The following is a 19,855-nucleotide window of genomic DNA, read 5'->3' on the forward strand; positions in this document are numbered from 1 at the left end:
AGTCATTAAAACACAACAATCGCCTGATAAGGACTATTATATTTCCCCTTTAGGGGTTGCAGGTGTTGTTTACCTGCACAGTGGTTCGAAGGAGGAGTCAGACACATGATAAGATTTTCAACATAAAGCTTACAGATAGACCTACAATAGCAATTACAAGAACATTCGTGTTTTTGTTTCACTTTGTAAACTTTATAACACCAGTAAAGGTGAGCCTGGTATTAGATTGATTATAATGCTCTTAGTGTCACTATTATGTCACAGTATGTTTGCATGATAATTTTATGTACAGATAATTTGGTTTATTTTATTTTCCACTGTAATTACCCAGGGTTCAACACAACTACAGCAAAAACAAGCACTGCATATTTTATTACAGATAATGTAGGTTAGCTGTTTAAGTGATGCACTGGTGTCTGGAGAAAGAGTAATTTTCTCTTTTAGCCAACTAATCTAGCAATGGACAAACAAAGCTGTAAACAGTCTGTATACCTAGTTGAACTTACTTGCTGGTATTTGTACACTGTTACATATTTTTCTGCTGCATATCTATAACATCTACCAGTGGCTATTCATACTGGAGTTGCAAACTGCAATTTGGGAGTTAATAAAAAGATGACTGAAGTGGATCTCAAAAGATTACAAGTTCTATTTTCAAAGTTTAATCTTCAAGTAAACCCAACTAATCACTTTGTTTGGAACTGAACAAGACAATTAAACTAATAAATCGAATGAAAAAGAACTTGACTGGTAACAGGAAGAAGATGTTAAAAAAAATTCTGACTTTATTATTATTATTATTATTTGGTGGCCCTCTTCCATAAGCTACAATAATAAGTAATTTGACATTTGTACTGTGCTGCTGGTGAGCATATTCGACTGACAATCGTACATTGTAGTTATACATTAATTTACAAACTCCATTCGATTATTCTGAATGTACTGCAGACTCTGAAATCATAAATTTCAACATTAGGACTGACGAGCACAGCAACCAGCTGAGGCTATTGGTCAATCAGCGACGCAGCTCATTTCTTCCCAGAAGCCTTTGTAGCAGCTCAGCGGTGCTAACTGCTAAGCTCAAAATGCTACTTCATTAATCCGTCTGCCTGCAGCGGAAAGCAGAAATCCCGTCGCTGCTGGGCTTCTTCACTCTGCTGGAGTACCGCTGTATATCTTTAACGGGTAAGCCTGGGTTTCTTCTTATTTATTTTTTATCTGCAATGAACCACGATCAGACGGAAGTGTTGGTTGAGGAGGTTTACATGGAAAGTGAGTTGTTAGCCATAAAAAATACCATCAGCTTCTGTTTGTCTAAATGTTAGCAAATTTGTACTTGATGTCGTTTGTTACTTTCGAGACGTCTGTTGGAGAGAAAACGGAGGCAAACGTTTATCAAAATGTAAATGTCATTTTGAAACTTTAAACTACCCGTGTTGGACTCATGAATTGAATTTATTAGCCAGTGTAAATGCTATACTGGTATGTGCAGGGAGCTAGCGCTAGCTTGTTTGGCTGTCACATCTGTCTTTTATAGAAGTGACTTTAAGTTTGACAGAGGCTGTTCCCTTCACCTTTCAGTTCTGGAGAACTGATTTGGCCCGGGTGTTGTCCAAATAAACGCGATTACTGTAGTTGGCTCAAGTTTGAAGCAACTAAGCTTGTCCCAGAATGTTAGCAGAGAGATAGCATAAGATTAATTCTAGTAAAACATCTACAGAGGTGTCACCTCTCGGTCAGTAGTCGGATGAATACCATTCAGTTGAACAGATGCTAGCTAAACAATATGCGTTATTCTTTGATAACAGTGAACTCCTCTTAGTATTAGGTCGACATTTTTATTTTGGTGTTTGAATACAGGCTGCAGCTCTCTGTTGCCTCTGTTTACACATGCATCAAAACCGTTCCTCTTGGATCCTTTTTGGTCCAGATGGTCTAAAAAAATATCATCTTCTTGTGGAACGAACGGCCATTTTTGCAGCCAGCCTAAACTAATGGCTGTGCCAAGTTATTATCTCAGTTCCCTGTGGTAATGCTGATATGTTTCCAGCCTATGACGTTGGAAGATTATGATCATGGGTTTACACAAGGAGAAAATATTAAAAACCAAATAGAAGCAATAGAACATTCTCTGTTTTGATGGGTTCTCTGATAAATGGGGCATGAAATTAGGAAAACGGGACATTGCAATTTTGTTGAGTATTGTGTGGCAGTAGAAATTGCTTAACCCATATTTTCCTCACTTCTTGCTTGCTTGTTCATCATCAAGATGTCACCACTATTCTTCCAGAGCTTAATAATCTTGGTCACTAAAATCTAAAAACATAAAGGCAGTGAAAGTTCACCCAAGTGACCGAATATATTTCTGGCAAGCACTAGTTTTAATGCTTGGCACTGTTAAATTAAAAACCTGTTAAACATTGTGTCCAAGCAGTGCGCTGCTGTAGTAATGTCATACTCGTTAGAATGGAAATGTGATGCAACATGTTGTGAAGATCTATTTACAGATTTCCCTCAGAATTTGGAGTTTTCCAACTTTTTGTCATCTTGAAATAGTGTGCAGAAGAAACCCTAAACACTAATGTTGTATAGATTAATGACACACAGAGTGATATGTATTTAAAACATTAATTTCTTTTACCTTGATGAATATGGCTTCCCCCAAATTATTAATGACTGTGAAAACCTCACACTGGATCTGAAACAACCTAGTCTATGTACCTCTGGTGTGTCTGGTTCACAAGCCATGGAGAGCTTGTAAATGACCAAAGTCTTAGGAATGTTTTTACAATCCTGTTGAAGCTGTGATTGGCCTGTTGCTAAAACATTTTTCTTTTTTTTTTCAAACACATATTTTTCTTTTGCTCAACTTGCCATCAGTATGGTTGGCTGTGTAAATCGCCAACTTCTTTAGCAATGCCTTTTTGTGGTTTGTCCTTATTTTTAAATGTTTGTGAAGTGTTTGCTTCTTCATGGTTGTGAAATTAAAATGTAAAATAAAGTGAACTGTGGATTTTATAAGCTGAAGGCCACAACCACAGAAATGACCAAACATACATACTTGAGAGAAAAAAAAATGAGTTTTTTTAATATATTGGATGTGACTTTTACATTTTTAGGAAATTTAATTTTCAATAATATTCAAATTTTATGAAAATGCACTTATATTATACCTTCATTTTTGTTCTCTCTCTGCAGCTGAAGAGGACCTTCAAATGTGACGTTGCCTCTGCACAGTGTCTATCCAAGGACAGACACTGATCGTGCTGCCAGAGTCAACATTAATCCACAATGCCACAGAGAAAAGGATAGCGGTTGTATCATTTCAATTCCTGGAGCTGCTTTGGAGTGAAGCTTGAGTTTAAAAAAGGGGAAAAAAGCTGCTGTGACTTTTAGCCAAGTTTTTTTTTTCTCTTTTCCATTTGCACTATTGCTCTGTGTGCAAACTGTAGTGGCAGACGAAGCAAAAGGGCGTTGACTCTGGCTGTGCAGAAGGATTGAAGTTTTCGGTGGGAGTGGGGACTGGACCAAGAGAGCAGGTGTACAGCAACAACAGTCATGCTACAGGGACACTAGTCTCACTATTTGTGCCTCTACTGTGTCGTGTTTTTTCTTTTTTCTTTTCCTGCAATCTCATCGGTTTGGATGGTTGAGCACAAGGGCCACTTTGAAGGAGACCACCAGTGACTGTGGTTCTGGCCAGAGCTGACAGACCTATTGCCAACAATTACTGCTTCAGAAGCTTCTCCACAGCCTCTACTGCAGTAGCCTCCTGTCACTGTGATATTCGGTGTGGTGAGTGGAGGTTGCAGGCATCACAGCTTCTACGCTGGCGTAGATGCTTAGTTTCCATCATTACTTTTTGCACTGAATTCCAGTTCTCTTGGACCCTTTTTGCTGTTGAAAACACTAGATCTAGTCAAGGTCATTTTTTAAATAGATCTGAGTCTTGAGGAAACAAAGGACTGCTCCAGAGGAGGATGAAGCTGAGGAAACAGGTGACGGTGTGCGGAGGGGCCATATTCTGTGTGGCTGTGTTCTCTCTTTATTTGATGTTGGACCGAGTCCAGCATGACCCTGCAAGGCGACAGAATGGAGGAAACTTTCCACGGGTAAGAATTCCTGCTGTAGCCTGGCTTAATATTTACTTTGAAAACCTAATGAGAGCCTTTATTTTTTTGTTTTACAGAAATTGTTTAGTATGCCAAGCCTAAATTAAACATTTCAACATCTTTTAGGAATGATGTCTAATTATTCAGATTCATTTAAATTGTCCTGTAGAAACAAGGCTTAAATGGGTTGTAAATACTTTTTATACAGACTCATTAACGTTAAACATACTGCAATAATAAATTACATGTACTTAATTTCTACCGTCAGCGTATGGGTACTGTTAGATTAGGAGTGCACAACTCTTTGGTTTATGATTATTTTCTCTTTAGAGCCAAATCTCAGTCCTCCAGAATCGGATAGAGCAGCTGGAGCAGCTCCTGGAGGAAAACCACCAAATAATCAGCCACATAAAGGACTCTGTGATGGAGCTCACAGACACAGGAGCTGTGTCTCCCAGCGGCCACCTGCCGTTCAGAAGTGCCAATGGGTCCTGGGTGCTACCGTTTGATGGTCGCCCAGCTTTCCTTGCTGTAAAGCCTCAGGATTGCCAGTTTGCTGTTAGCACCCGTGCTCAAACAGATGTACAGGTAAATATTCCGCTCTTTTAAATAAGACGCCAAAATCAAAATTTTGCAATCACTTGTGCGACTAGTGAATTTCTTTCCATTGTCATCATGTCCTTAGGAGTCTCTCTACTCCTCATTGCAGAAAGGAGTTTCTAAATTTTCCATGGTTGCAACTCATATTTCTCTCTTGCTCCACCCTTCAATGTATTTTCCTTGAAAATGTTGTACAATTTCGACTTTATTGTCAAATAAAAAAAGGAACTCTATCAGAAGCAAATTTTCTTACTTTTTGTGCTATGGATAAATAAGATGCAGCAGATCAGGGCAATGAGTGTAAAACCAACATGGAATAAATATGTTGATACCCAGGTTGTGCATGCAGATTACAGCAATCCTTTGCAATTAGCATATTGCAAATATTATTATTGCAATAACTTTTGAAGTTTAGTCTATTTACCAGCTCTAACAAAACAATCAGCCAAGCACAGTTGATTTGAAGTAGGTCTTTGGTATGCGTTTTATGAAGGGAGCCAGCTAGGACATGGACAATGCACATCTGGAGGTGCTCTGAAGTTTCTCAGCAGAAAACGCAACAGATTAGAGCCATCTTTCTACAGAGCTAATTAAATCCACCCAAATTGTTGGCAGTGGAGTTTTTCCCTGTTTTGCCATGTCGGGCAAGTTTTTACTGAAGTGTAAGGGTGTACTACTGAGGGGCCGCTGCTGTTGTCAAGAAGCTCCATTTAAATATGAAGGATTTTTTATAATTGCCAGTGCCTCCTTATATTTTCAAATAAACTCAGTTTATTTTGACTGTCAATAATGGGTAAATGTTTTGCTTTAGATGCTGGATGTGTACTCCCTTCTCAAGTTTGACAACCTTGACGGAGGTGTGTGGAAGCAGGGCTTTGACATCACTTATGAACCTGATGAGTGGGACAATGAACCTCTGCAAGTATTTGTGATTCCTCATTCTCACAATGATCCAGGTGAGTTGCACTTTTGAATGTCTATTTATTGGAGACTGTTTTTGTAAGCAAAACTTGTCAACAAGGCATAGAATGGTCTAATTCTCACAGTGTAAGGCTGAAGGGGGGAAAAAATGCTGTGATATAGAAAGATGTAAAACTATGTCATATAACTATTATTGATCTTTGGAGAGTAACACAAGAACAGCAAGGCATAGTTGGGGTGTCTGCTCAGGTTGCTATCCTGCAGTCGGTTACTTTACAGACATGTCACTCATTGCTTGCCATTTCTAATTAAGGTTGAGAGTCATGCCTCATTTTGTTTTCATATTGAATTTTATTGATTTACTTGTAAGTGGAAATATTTTCAATCAGACCAATCTTCAGCCTTCTTTCAGGAAGCTGACCAGCAGTGTGCAGCATTAGGTGGGGGAGGGGAAGTTCTGATTTACTCTAAGCTCCACACATCTTGAAAAAAGTCAGACACCTATTCTGATATTTCATTAAAATGACTTTTAACTGCAGGGAAGGTATGAATTATATTTGCAATTTTCCTAGACCTAGTGTTATAGCAAAGGTTGACATTAGGTCAACCTTTAAAGGGACTAAATCTCGGGTCAAGTTTGTAGGGAGAAAGTCAAGTCAATTACTTTTGACCTTACCTGAATAGGCCAATAGAATTAGGGATTCATGAATAAATTTGATGCATTTGTCATTATTATTCTCGTCATAATGCTGACATGACTGACGGTTTGGCCCCAAACAATGAAATTAGGATGATATTGCTATTGGAAAACTGTAGCTTGTTAGAGCCATGATTGGCTGAGATTGTATTTAAGACTGACATTTCCATTATACTTGTTTACTCATCCATGATATCTGCTCGCTAACTCGACAGTTATTGATGTGTTGACAGGCTGCAGAGGATTAAGAGTAGGAACAATATTTATTTAAAAATGTAAAGTTTTCTTAACTCCTACATGAAGCATTATTTGTACAGAATTTGTGGTACAAATATGTTTCCTGAATATTTGATATTTTATACATAACACTTGAATCGGGCATTTAAAGTGCAACAAAATAGCTTTTCTTATGAAGCGAGAAGGCTTTCCGAATGGACCAGCTGTCTTTGAATAAAATATGAGTTTTATTTTTGGTGCTCTGCAGCACTTTTACGTCTGAGTTGTTTGTTCACCTGTCCTTTGTTTTTGTTTCAATTGGCTTGATAATCATGGCAGAAGGGTTGTTTCAGAGAGATGGATCAGTCTGTGATGAGCCATCTGCGTGTCTCTTTGTCCTAATGTGTTGCTAGGTTGGGTCAAGACTTTTGACAAGTACTTCACAGACCAGACGCAGCATATTTTAAACAACATGGTCGTGAAGCTGGCCGAGGATTCTCGGAGGAAGTTCATCTGGTCAGAGATTTCATTCTTTGCCAAGTGGTGGGAGACTGCAGACGTCTACAAACAGGAGGCCATGCGCAAGTGAGTCACAGCTTTGCGAGTTTTGCCAATTATCTTCAGAATTAGTCGATGCAGACACTCAAAGCCCTCAGCATAGTTCCCTACACAGAGGGTGGTATCTGCTGGCAGATTATGTCAGCTCTATTTATAGCTTGTTATATGGTTAGTGGGACTCTCTCACATTAGGGCTGGATTATTCTCACCTCGCTCTCCTAATCCTTTCTTTTTAACAGACTGATCCTTGGAGGGCAGCTAGAGATTGTGACAGGAGGCTGGGTGATGACAGATGAAGCCAACGCTCACTACTTCGCTATGATAGATCAGCTCATTGAAGGGCATCAGTGGTTGGAGAGAAATCTGGGTAACACATTTTAGCACTTTCATTTAGATTTTCCAAGATTAATGCTGAAGTCTTTAAGACGCTCCACTCTGAGAAGTTTTAGTAGTTCTGCCTTCACATAACTGTAAAATATATTACCCCTCGCTGTGCTTGATAGTGAAATTTAGGCCCCGACATCCCACATTTCAGCTGATGTAGCGTCTTGCTCAGCAGGTGATGAAATCATTTCCACCACTTTCAGAGCATCTAGCTGTGGAGTGGGATTTCTTTAAAACAAAAAAAAAAAAAAAAAAAATTCCTTACTTATCCAAGGCATGGAACTAAAATATTTGCTTGCTGCTATAGGTATTACTCCTCAAAGCGGGTGGGCTGTGGACCCCTTCGGTCACAGTGCCACCATGCCCTATCTGCTGAAGAAGGCCAACGTGACCAGCATGCTGATCCAAAGGATCCACTACTCCATTAAAAAACACTTTTCTTCAACCAGAAGTCTGGAGTTTATGTGGCGACAGGCCTGGGGTGAGTGGACCAGTGCCAACGACATCTTAAGATTTTTAGTGCTCCTCTTCAAAATCATTTAAGAATGAGCCAAAACACTTGTTGTAGTATATTAAATAGTGGCTTTTTTTAAAGTGTATGCTGTAAAGACCTAAACAGAGCTGTTTTTTCCCCTAATTTATTTGTTCCTACTGGAAATATCATCAGTAGAAGATAATGTAAATGTGTTGTTGCCAGTACTCATGGGGGTTCATTTAGCCATTTAATGTTCATCCCCAGACAACACTTACAAACACTAAGCTCCTAAATTTGTATGCAGCAATGCTGGAGGGAAAACTTGCTTTCTGTGTCAACCATGTTTTTTTTGGAATGTTGTTAATAGTGAAAGTAATGTGTTTCGCTAAAGTGTTTATACCCATTGAAGTTTCTCACATTACAGCTTCAAACTTGAATGTATTGAGGAGAGATTATATGTGGTACATAAACACAATGTCATGGAAGGAAAAAGATGCATATTTTTTTAACAATTGCAGTAGTCGTCCTGTCGGTTTTTTCTGTCTTACCTGTGGATCACTTCCTAAAACATTTTGTTTTTTTAAACTTTGCACAATTTTTCTTCCACTTGAGTTTTGCACGAATTTGTTATTGCATCACATAAAATCTGAGTAAAATAAAGTGCTACATTTTAAACTTGTGGTTTGCCTTCTGTTACTTTGTTGCTCTGTCAGACACTGGCTCCAGCACAGACATCTTTTGCCACATGATGCCCTTCTACAGCTATGATGTGCCTCACACCTGCGGTCCTGATCCAAAGATCTGTTGCCAGTTTGACTTCAAGAGATTACCGGGAGGTCAGATCAACTGTCCTTGGAAAGTGCCGCCTAAATCCGTGGTGGAGGCCAATGTTGCAGAAAGGTGAGGATTTGCTTTGTTTATCTTGTAAACACTGTCATAAATTGCTGAGGGGTGTGTAGGACCGTGCAGTGCCACTGAGGCTTTTTAGAGAGCTGTAAATAAGCATTGGATGATAAAGTTATTTACTGCAATCCAGGATTGGTTGGGGTGTCTCCTCTTTATTTGAATACATTTTGCATGGTTTTGGTATTCACCTCCAGCAAGACCCACAGCAGATTTGTCAGTGTAATGTTTTCTGTAATGGCCCCTTAATAAACTCTACTTGAACTCGTGCCAGTGACAACAGCCAAGGAGAAGGAATAAACTGCAGGAGGTGGAAACTGAGCTCTTATCGCTCTGGAGCCATATTATCCAGCTTTCAGAGGATGTGCTTGTTCAGGACATGAAAACTCCGTTTTCATTTTCCTCTCTAATCATGCTCCTCTTTTCTCGTTCACAGAGCAGAGTTGCTTCTGGATCAGTACCGTAAAAAGTCTAAACTCTACCGCAGCAAGGTGCTTCTGGTTCCATTAGGAGATGACTTTCGATACGATAAGGCTCTGGAGTGGGATCAGCAGTACATCAATTACCAGAAGCTGTTTGATTACATGAACTCGCACCCTGAGCTGCACATTCAGGTGAGGGAAGGCTTTATCAGGTGTCTCAAATTACCTCACTGAAGGTGGGCTTTTTTTTTTCTTCACCTTCATGCATGAAGTGTATTTCAGTGAATGACTAAATTATACAGCTGTACATTAACTCGCAGCCTGAACAAAGAAGCTGTCAAGACTTGATGCTCCAGATAAAACCCCCACACATTATAATAATGAAAGACTTATTTTGTGTCGCTTTCTTAGAGTAGGATTTTATTCTTGTCATGTTGTCTCCCTCCTCCAGGCTCAGTTTGGAACCCTCACAGACTACTTCAACGCTGTGTACAAAGCCTACGGAGTGCCTCAGGGATCCAGACCTGGTGACTTTCCTGTTCTCAGTGGGGATTTCTTTGCCTACGCAGACCGTGAGGACCACTACTGGACAGGCTATTACACCTCCAGACCCTTTTACAAAAGCTTGGACCGTGTGATTGAGTCACATCTGAGGTGAGGGAGATTTTCTGTTTACTAAGTTACGTTAATTAACAATAATTACAAGGTTTTTATGAGGTTGGGAAAAAGTGATGCAGTGTTATATTTGGTATTTTCCAGATGGATGTTGAATATACATTTCCCCCAGACTTTGTCCCTTGTCCTATTGTCTAAATAAAGGTTGTAGCTGTCCATCTGTTTGACCAGTCATTCATCCTTCCATATCCCTGTCTGCTCATCTTGCCTTCTGAACTTCTGTTTATCATCCATTTGTCTCTTATCTCTTTTGTCCACCATCTGTTCATCCATCCACATTCCTTCCATTCATCCCTTTTTTATGTCCATCCATCTGGCAATCTGTCCATCATCCATCCATTTCATCTTTTCATCCCTTTGTTCGTCCATCCATTACCCTCTCTCTGCAGTCTCTCTGACCACTGTGTAATAATCTTACTTCATAAAATTTTTGCATTTGGACTTAAAAAAAAAAAAAGACTGAAAAAACTGGAAATGTGTGTGGTATTGCTATGAAAAAAAGTTTATGAACTTTGTAACTGATCTTTATTTTACTACTTTTAGTTTAGACCATTTCTTTCATCAAACGGTTGCTAAAAATATTCCACTAAACTGTAAGTGGTGTTAGCATGACCCACTTATGTCAACATGACTGAAGCTCAACAAAGATTAATCTTTTTCTGTTGCAACTACTCTGTTACTTTTTTTAGAGGGGCAGAGATTCTCTACAGCCTGGCAGTAGCAAACGCTCGGCATGCTGGGATGGAGGGTCGCTATCCAGTGACTGACTACGCCCTGCTGGTAGATGCAAGGCGGTCAGTCGGCCTCTTCCAGCATCACGATGCGATCACTGGCACCGCTAAGGAGAATGTTGTCATTGACTACGGTACCAAGTAAGATCATAAGGGGTAGAGGAAGATATATGTATATATATTTTTTTTCTCCTGATTAGTATGAAAACATGCATTTTATTTAATTATGTTCCCCATCTTCCTCCCCTCTCCCTAGATTACTACGTGCACTCATCGGCCTGAAGAGAGTTATTATCAATGCTGCTCATTTCCTGGTGATGAAGAACAAAGAGTTTTATCGTTTTTACCAGACCGAGCCCTTCCTGGAGACAGTGAGAGGAAACAGGGACTGACATATCATATCAGAATCCTGCATACACTTAGTATTCTGAATGCCTTATTTCACTCCTTTAGGATGACAGACGTGCGACTCAGGACTCTCTGCCTCAGCGCACTTTAATTGAGCTGGACCCAGCTGGACCAAGGTAAAATGTTCATCCCTCACATCTGTTTTTTTTTTTCTTTTTGTTTCTTCCATCCTTCACATTTGATCATGTTTTTATTTCTCTCTACCAGATACCTGGTTCTATTCAACCCCATTGAACAGGAGCGTCTCTGCGCTGTCACCGTGTTGGTGAACACGGTCAGGGTGCGGGTGCTTACTGAAGACGGACAGACTCTCCCTGTACAGCTGAGCGCTCAGTGGAGCTCTGCTACTCAAATGAGTGCCGAGGTATTCGAGGTAAGATGAATAATTGATTGACTAGTCTGAAAAGTGAGGGGAAAAAACTTTAAAGAGTGAAAGTTTATGGGAGTGAATCGATAATTACAATAAAATATTGAACATGAAGTTATAATTTTCACATTTTCTTGTGCTGACCATAACTTTTGAGGACAGATGGCTCTTTGACCTTGTCTGTTTGTTTGATCTTCTCCCAGTTTTCATGTTTTTGTGAAGGATCTTGGAGCATGGAGACAGTTTAATTAAACAAGACATGTCATGTATCCCTGCAAACTGATGCCTTGTGATCTCCATTTTAGTTAGTTGATATTTTGAACGAGCCGTGCTCAGCTGACGTCTTACCATCGTTCCTGGAAAACAGGAGTGAAACAACTTTCAGAGCAAGATTTATTAACATCACCTGGGAATATTAAAAAGATTGACTTTGAACTGTGAGTGTAGCAAAAAGCAACATATCAACCTACTTAAACTCTGACAGTGTCTGGTTAAATAAACTGGAGGAAGATAAGAGACTGTCATCTCGTGTTTTTATGATGCTGATTGTCAGTTTGTGTATCTTTTTTTTTTCTATTTGTTTTTTATCGCCCTGCAAGGGGTCTTTTTGTGGGCTCTAGTGTCCCTTTTTCAAAGTAGGCTGACAGGAAAGGGGGAAGGAGAAGGGAAAGACATGCGGTAAACGTCGTCGAGTCTGGGAGTCGAACCTGCGACAGCCGCGTCGAGGCCACATTGCCTCTGAATGTGGGTCGCGCTAACCCCTCCGCCACCACGGCGTGCCCGTGTGTATCTTCTTAAATGAAATGGACTGTTCAAAAATTAACCTCCAGAGTATTAAACAGGAATTTTTTGATTGGCTGAGCCGGCCTGGTTTAGCTCCAGGTTCTTTTAATCTGACCAACAAACGGTTCCAGTAGAAGTTCTAGTAAAGTTTAACAAACTAGATGTTTGTAAAGGTAGGACTGAAAAGAAATGAGAAAAAATGTTTTCATTGCATTTAAGGTTCTCAATTCTGCTTCAGTTTAGTTTCCAGTATTTTATTTTTTTAGTAGTAGTTTAAAAAAAAGCTTCTGCTTTAGTGTAAAGCCCAAACTGAGCACTTTCTAGATTGATTTATGTGCATGTCATAATGCACTGAATCTATTTTTAATTTTTTATTTTACAACCAGAATAAAGGTTTCAGATCATAAACTGTGCTTTAGAGAAATTTAACCATGAATCAGTTGAAAAACCAAAGCAGCACAAAGGTTCCTATCTACCAAGCTGCTAAATCAGAAGCCAACTTAAATATTTCATGCAGATAATAAACTGACTCTAGTACGATTGCTTTGGTCGCCAGGTTGAATTTGTTATTTTTTTTTATTAAATGAACTTCAGATGTGAAAATCCCCATAGTTAGCGCCTCATGGTTTATACTTGACATCCACATTAATAAAGTCAAATGAAGCCAGGAATGTTTGTCTTTCTCCAATATGGCTGGATATTAAAACTTTTAACTTGTCTTCAATCTGTCCAGGCAACATTCATGGTCCGCCTACCTCCCCTCGGTCTGGCTGTTTTTCATCTTTACGACTCGGCCGATTCACCCATGACGATTCGCTCAGACACTCTGCTCAGGCTGTCAGGGCGCAGCGTCTCTGCTCGGGCTCTGGACCCTCTTCCTGTCCGCTCTCAGCCGGCTGACGCTCAGACCTTTTACATCAGCACGCAGACTCTGACTCTTGGTTTCTCTGGAACCACCGGCCTGCTGGAGGTTTGTGTTTTTCCTGCTTCTGTTGATTTTAAATCTGTTAAAGATTTATTACCATAATTTCTGGACTATGAGCAGGTGCTTTTTTTAAAATGCATTTTTATTTATGTATACACACTTTGAATAGCGTGATGCGCTTAATATTCAGCTTTTTACTAAAGTGATTCAAAGGCAATACCGCTGCATGAACTAGGTGAAGTGACAAGATTTGCTGAATTTTTATTCTTTTTTGCAAGCATTTCAATGACACATAACAGTTTAAAAGTCTGTTTACTCATTTTTAGTTAGTTAGCTTCAATCCTCAGTTGCGTGGAAAAAACATCATCTGGCAAATAAAATATTTGTTTAGGATCTAGGTGCGCCCACTTTAACAGTCACACACAGGGGGAAGTGAAATAATTTATAATAAAACATTTTTAAACAACCTCAAAGGCAATAAGTCGAGGCGTGCACAACATAGACACCCACAGCTTATAGACAAGGTTGACAAAATGTATTTTTTTGTTTGGTTTTTTATTTTCAAAGATATAGTATATACATACTTGAGACTTGTATGTATGAAAGAATCAATCTTTCTTCTGCTTTCTTCATTTTTGCTTTGCCTCAGTTTGTCATTTTTCATCTGCAGAGTATCAAGCGTAAGGATGATCCACAAGAGGTTAAGATTCAAATGCAGTTCATGATCTACGGCACTCGTCCTTCGAAAGACAAAAGTGGCGCTTACCTCTTCCTGCCGGATGGAAAACCAAAGGTATCCTTGTGGTTGTATCACGTGTTGACTTGCCTCTCGAAAGACTTTGATGGAGTCTCCCATGGATATCATCTCATTTTATCCTGCTGGGTAGCTCAGGGCAGGAATGGAGGCAGACTGGATTTAAGAAACAAACCATACAGGCACAGCCCTGCACTATTTGATTGCCTGTCGTGTCTCATTTTTAGCACATCTTGTCTGACTGCTCTTTGTTTCCAGCCCTACAACCAGAAAGAACCTCCTGCGGTGCGTGTTGTCGAAGGGCCTCTTTTCTCTGAAGTGGTGGCACAATACCAGCACTTTCAGCAGACTGTTCGCATACACAACGTGCCAGGTAATAAACGCAGAGATCGACTTAATAGATACAGCTCAGATTATTCTATTCAATTTTTTTTGGCTCATTTTACACCATCTGGTGCAACGTGAGCCAGAATGTAGAGTGAAATACCAGTTTTATTGTCTTCTGCCAGCTAACTGTTGGCAGTATTTTTTTTAAATAATTTAAGAAGTTTTTATATGGGTACATATCAGCAAGCTAGAATTTTAAAAGACATTTTTAAAATTCAGTTCAAAAGTAAAGCTTGTGTGATGATGCTTAACTAATAAAAAAAAACTTAAATTAGATTACAACAGAAAACCCATTAAAATGCTTAGCAGTGCAGGTCATACCCCCAAAACTTTGCTTAAAAATTAAGATTGTAGCTTGTGTGCTGTGACACTTTTTCCTTTCTCTCAACTTTACAACTTGCTCAGAAGCCTCTGAACAGCTTGTTAATGTGACATCTTATATTATTTGAAGTGTGATTTTTTTTTTTTTTTTGTAATTAATCTGAGATTTACTTTTTTAAATTAAATTGCTGACATTTACTTTTCAATTGATATTTTTTTTATTATTTTTTAAAATTTATTATTATTTTTTTATTGACTGGTGTAAGAGGAAATCCAGATCCCATGTGTGTGTTTTACTTCTGGTACTAGTTTAGTTCTGCATTGTGATGCTGTTTGCAGGGGTGGATGGTTTATCTGTAGACATCACTATATTAGTGGACATCCGGGATCAGACCAATAAGGAGCTGTCGATGCGGCTGGTCACCAACATCCAAAATGGAGACGTCTTCTACACAGACCTCAACGGTTACCAGGTCAGTTGCATTCTGCGGTTAGAAACAGAATTACTTGACAAAGCTTAGGAGCACAACATGCTCTGATTTATTTATTTTTTTATAGATCCAGCCCCGTCGATTCTACCAAAAGCTTCCTTTGCAAGGCAACTTTTACCCAATGTCCAGCCAGGCGTACATCCAGGACAGTCATCACCGCCTCACGCTGCACACGGCTCAGGCTTTGGGCATCTCCAGTCTGGACAGCGGTTTGTGTCACATTTATAGCCATTTAATGTTTCTCATTTCAAGATTAAATGGAAGTCTCAAAAGCATGCAGTATTTGTCTGTTTAGATCTCTCAGCTTTCCTTCTTATCTCCCTCCTAAGAGTTACTCAAAGAGAAAAGCAATTCGTACTCTGATATTGTAAACTGAGCGGTTTGTAAATCATGGACCCTTCAAATAGTTTGCACTTATCGACTGATGCCTCTTAGTTCATTATAGGGACTTGGCTGTAAAGCTGTTGCCTTCGTTTGCCCTCTCCTTAGGTCAGCTGGAAGTGATTATGGACCGGCGGCTGATGCAGGATGATAATCGAGGGCTGGGTCAGGGTCTCAAAGACAACAAAAAGACAGCGAATCGTTTCCGCTTGCTACTGGAGAGAAGATCAATTGATAACAAGGTCAGTATCACAATTATTTTGCTACAAAAAATCTGTTAAAATTCCAGTTAATCACATCCGTATCAGGGTTGAATGACTTTCTTCAAAGTGTTTTAATCCACCGCAGATTTACTCTGCATTCTTTTACCGTACAAACCTTTCTCCATTCTTTTAGTTCCACCCCCACTACTCATTACCTCTCCATCTGTCTTTTTTTTTGCCATCCTCTTCACTTGCTAATTTTGTTTTCCCTCTCTGCTTTTTTTCCACTCCATTACCCTCAGCATGATGGCTTCCTTGCCAAACTCTCATCTTTGTTGCGCTATTTCTTCTCTCAAATCCCGAGCGGCGGCGGCGTTCGCGAGGTAACGTTGCCAAGGCAACAGCGAGGATGCTTTTAAACGTGGATCATAGCCGTAGTCGTAGCTCCAGCTGAATCCCGTTGCCTCCTTCCACCTCGTAGCTGTAGTTAAACTTCATTATGACAGAGCGGTGAGAGAAAGTAATGAGGTGATTTGTGATGTAAATGTATTCAAATGAGCAGAGGACAGAGGACTTTGGTTGTAGTTCCATCATCCTGCTGCTGATGTTGCAGTACATCACATCCTGAAACACCTCAATACTCTTAAATTCCAAATTTGACATCACGAAGGTGTGATTTGTGCTGCGTGTGTCAGGACTAGAATTAGAACCGTTCCTCCTCTGACATTGATTACATCTTGTTCCTCATGTAATGGCACAGACGAATCTCTAGAGGCGAGTCATCAGCGTCGTAATGATCACACTGTCATTTAAACCTTCCCGCATCCTCTAGATGATGGACAGCGTGACAACGAGCTTCCCGTCTATGGTCAGCCACGCTACCAGCTCCCTGCTCAACCACGAGGTCCTGGCGTTGCCTGTTCTACCGAAAAGACGCGGCATCCCTCCTCTTCAGACGTTCGCCCCGCTCAAGTCTGTCATTCCCTGCGATGTCCACCTGCTCAACCTGCGCAGCATCCAGACACAGGTCAGGTGGAAGGGGTGGCCGAGTCTTTTGGCTTTAAATGTTCCGTGCAGTTTTTTTTTTGTTATTTTAAAAGTTTCTGTGTTTATGTTTGCAGAAGGATCCCGAGTCTCCATCTCCCTACACCGCCTTGCTCTTACACCGCCTGGCTACTGACTGTGGATTTGAGGGTCAAAACCTCGGCTACAACTGCAGCACGACGCAGGGACGGGTAACTGTTTTAATACAAACTTGTTAAACCTCAAGTGAAGTGTTCGAATTGACTCATCTGGTAGTTTTTGTCCCACACCAAGGAAACAATTCAAAGGTCTATCCATTCAAGCTGTTTAAGGTCTAGCTTTTAGGATGAGTTTTCATTTAACATATAAACTAGAGTTTCACTAAAAGCTGCTTGCTGCAAAATGGAGTTGTTTCTCTACAACTTGCTGATGGGACTTTTAATCAAATAGAAGTAGGGGTGTGTGTATCTATTTGAGCCAATAAATGTATATAAATATATACTGCTTTAATTTAAGAAAATTTACAACATACTGAAACTTGTGCTTGTAGATCTTGTTTTTTTTAAGAATTTATCAGTCATTTTGTGTTAAATTATTCCAGCCTAAAAAAAAGTAAGAGTCAGAAAAATCAAAATAACCACATGACATTGGTTCAGAGCGGCATCTGTGAGATTATTCCATTTATGAATAATTTCTCTCATTTTAGAAGGGGACTGGATTTCAGATTATAGTCAATTTGTTGGTCTATATACATTTATTACATGTTTGTCCATCCTTTTTAAAAGGGAAATTTTTATCAATATTTATTTTGTTTCCCCCCAAACAATGTTGGCGCTCTAGCGAACCTCCCAGTTTTTTAATGGCTGTTCAGATGCATTTGTCAACCCACATATTTCTATTTTTATGACCTAAATGTGCGAAAGCTTTTACTGAAGTGCTTGTAAACCTGCTGCTACTCTGACACATCACTTTGGGGTTTATTGCTTCAAACAATTTAGTTTCTGCTTCAGACACATGAACAGAGAGATGGAGGGTTTGGATCCAGATATTTCTCCTGATACTGTAACCAACTATCCACCATGAGCTAATTTAACCAACAAGGGGATGTTGCCTCTTCCACACACAGTTTCTGTCCAAATTCTAACCTGATTGTTCTGCTTTTGTTCTCTCTGCAGCTTAGTGTGTCAAATCTTTTCAAGAATGTGGACCTGCAGCTGCTGCAGCCCATGTCCCTGACTCTGATGCATTCCAGCATGCCTTTGGCCAACGACTCCATCATCACTCTGGAGCCCATGGAGATCTCTGCCTTCAAGCTCAAGCTGCGCTAAGAGCCGTAAGCGCACATCGGACTAGCGACATCAAGAACCAGGGTCTGGGTTTCCCTGCATTGTTGAGCTGAACTTGGAGAAACAGGGTCCGCTGCAGTGGGGCTGACTGAACTGCAGGGGGCAGGCATCAGCAGCTGCTGCTGTAGCTCTGAGGAGACGCAGCAGAACTTGAGGTGAATTTGAAGTCGCTCCATATCTGGGAAAAACTGCTAGTATTTCTCATCAGTCAAAGCTGAGTCTGCAATCAGATATGAAAACACTTTCTTTTCTGCTTTATAAGTTTTGTTTGTTTTTTTTTGTGTTTTTTTTCTATCTTCTCGTGGACTCAACTACTGAATGTAAATATCCCAAATGACTGGAGGGGGCCGGGAATGGTGACGCATCTGAGTGCAATTTTCAGAGCTTTATTTCGTGTCTGGGTTTATGATTTCTTTTCCTTTTTTTCTTTTTTTTTTCAAATCTGGGAGAAAATCGATCACCAACATATCATTTTGTACCAATCAGTCTAATGTAGTCCTTTTTTTTGCAGGAAACAGAATGTGTGGTCCTTGTTGTAAGGCCTGAGCTGCGAATCCTAAGCTGTGTTTCCATGAGTGCCCACTGTTCTCATCATTCGCAGAGAATGACTCCTCCGCTCCGCTCCTCACATTGTGCTTGTAGATAGTCCACAGATTCCCTCTCCCTCTTTGCAGATGAGAAAAGTGTGCAGGGTTCCTGCTTGTGTCCATCATTCTCCCGCTTGTAGCAAACCATATGCAGTAGATTAGGCGAAAGACTATACCTCATGTATACCAAACAGCAGATATATTGGTATTTATGTCTGAGCATATTAATGTGAATACTTGAGGTTGATTGTTTTTGGGGTGGGTGCATACTCTATCAGGGACCAGTCAATACTTTGGGTGTCATTTATTAATATCAATTTGCATCAGAGGGCCATATTGCAAAAATGAAGTACGCATCCCTTCATTCCAGAAATGAAGAATCTAGCTTTTGAAAATGACACACAAAAAAAACCCTCCTGGGTTTTGGGTCATATAGTAAGAAAAAAGGAACAACCCTTCAGACCGTTGGGGCTTTGACTGTGACTGCGATCAGATACCGTTTTTTTTTTTGGACAAATATCATTAGTTTATACGGGAAATCACTCTTTCCAAAAATCTCTATATCTGAGCTGGGTGCTTTTTATTTTTGATGCTTAATTCATTAAAATAAATCAAATTCCAATCTTACCACAAATGTGTAATTTTCTTTCTGATGAGTCGCAGCTCATATGCCCCAATGTGACCATAAAACCGTGTCTACACTTCTTTATGTAACGTGCATACTTCATCGTTTCGTTCTTTTTTTTTTTAATTTTTTTTTTTATAAACAAATCGGATTTCTTGACTAAGATCACAATGTGTCAGAATGTCATAAGGATATTGAACACAGTAAAAGTCTGTATGAAAACATTGTTTTTCCTTATGTTATAAACCACAGTTCTTCATCTGCTCCATAACAGATCAAAATAGTTATTTAATAGTTAATGCAAAGTTTCTGCCGGGATCATAGTCATGTTGTCTAGGCTTCTTTTTTTTTTTTTTTTGCTCTAAAACTCTTTAAGAAGCCTAAATTTTCTATGATAGGATATTACCTTTTTAATTAGTTAAAAAATATATATATATTTGTACAACTTTATGTTAAACCCTGTAAATTAAAAAAAGGGCTTGCCTGACTTTTCTTCAGGTGCCGACAGAAGACAAATCTGTCCTTTAGCTTCATAGCCAGTCACAGTAGGCTATCAAGCT

The 19,855-nt window shown here is 39.7% G+C and overlaps 1 protein-coding gene across 1 annotated transcript; it reads left to right on the forward strand.

The window, feature by feature from the left end:
- Positions 1–1,027: 1,027 nt before the first annotated feature.
- Positions 1,028–19,517, forward strand: man2a2 (mannosidase, alpha, class 2A, member 2). Its single transcript, XM_028034818.1, has 23 exons — positions 1,028–1,185; positions 3,199–4,112; positions 4,443–4,700; positions 5,524–5,668; positions 6,960–7,131; positions 7,344–7,471; positions 7,796–7,969; positions 8,677–8,863; positions 9,303–9,480; positions 9,740–9,942; positions 10,653–10,835; positions 10,951–11,065; positions 11,148–11,218; positions 11,310–11,475; positions 12,986–13,222; positions 13,848–13,970; positions 14,190–14,304; positions 14,979–15,112; positions 15,198–15,339; positions 15,620–15,753; positions 16,547–16,741; positions 16,836–16,949; positions 17,913–19,517. Exons 2-23 carry the CDS (start codon positions 3,981–3,983, stop codon positions 18,063–18,065), a joined length of 3,459 nt encoding a protein of 1,152 aa, XP_027890619.1. The 5' UTR covers positions 1,028–1,185; positions 3,199–3,980; the 3' UTR covers positions 18,066–19,517.
- Positions 19,518–19,855: the final 338 nt, after the last annotated feature.

The sequence above is a fragment of the Xiphophorus couchianus genome, chromosome 2 (genome assembly GCF_001444195.1).
Source record: "Xiphophorus couchianus chromosome 2, X_couchianus-1.0, whole genome shotgun sequence".
NCBI classification, from domain to species: Eukaryota; Metazoa; Chordata; class Actinopteri; order Cyprinodontiformes; family Poeciliidae; genus Xiphophorus; species Xiphophorus couchianus.

Excerpts from the sequence above, each read along its gene's own strand:
- man2a2 (XM_028034818.1), top strand. The coding sequence starts at position 3,981 with ATGAAGCTGAGGAAACAGGTGACGGTGTGCGGAGGGGCCATATTCTGT. Across the intron at positions 9,481-9,739 it reads ACCCTGAGCTGCACATTCAG|GCTCAGTTTGGAACCCTCAC; the intron begins GTGAGGGAAGGC and ends TCCCTCCTCCAG. Across the intron at positions 13,971-14,189 it reads TGCCGGATGGAAAACCAAAG|CCCTACAACCAGAAAGAACC; the intron begins GTATCCTTGTGG and ends CTTTGTTTCCAG.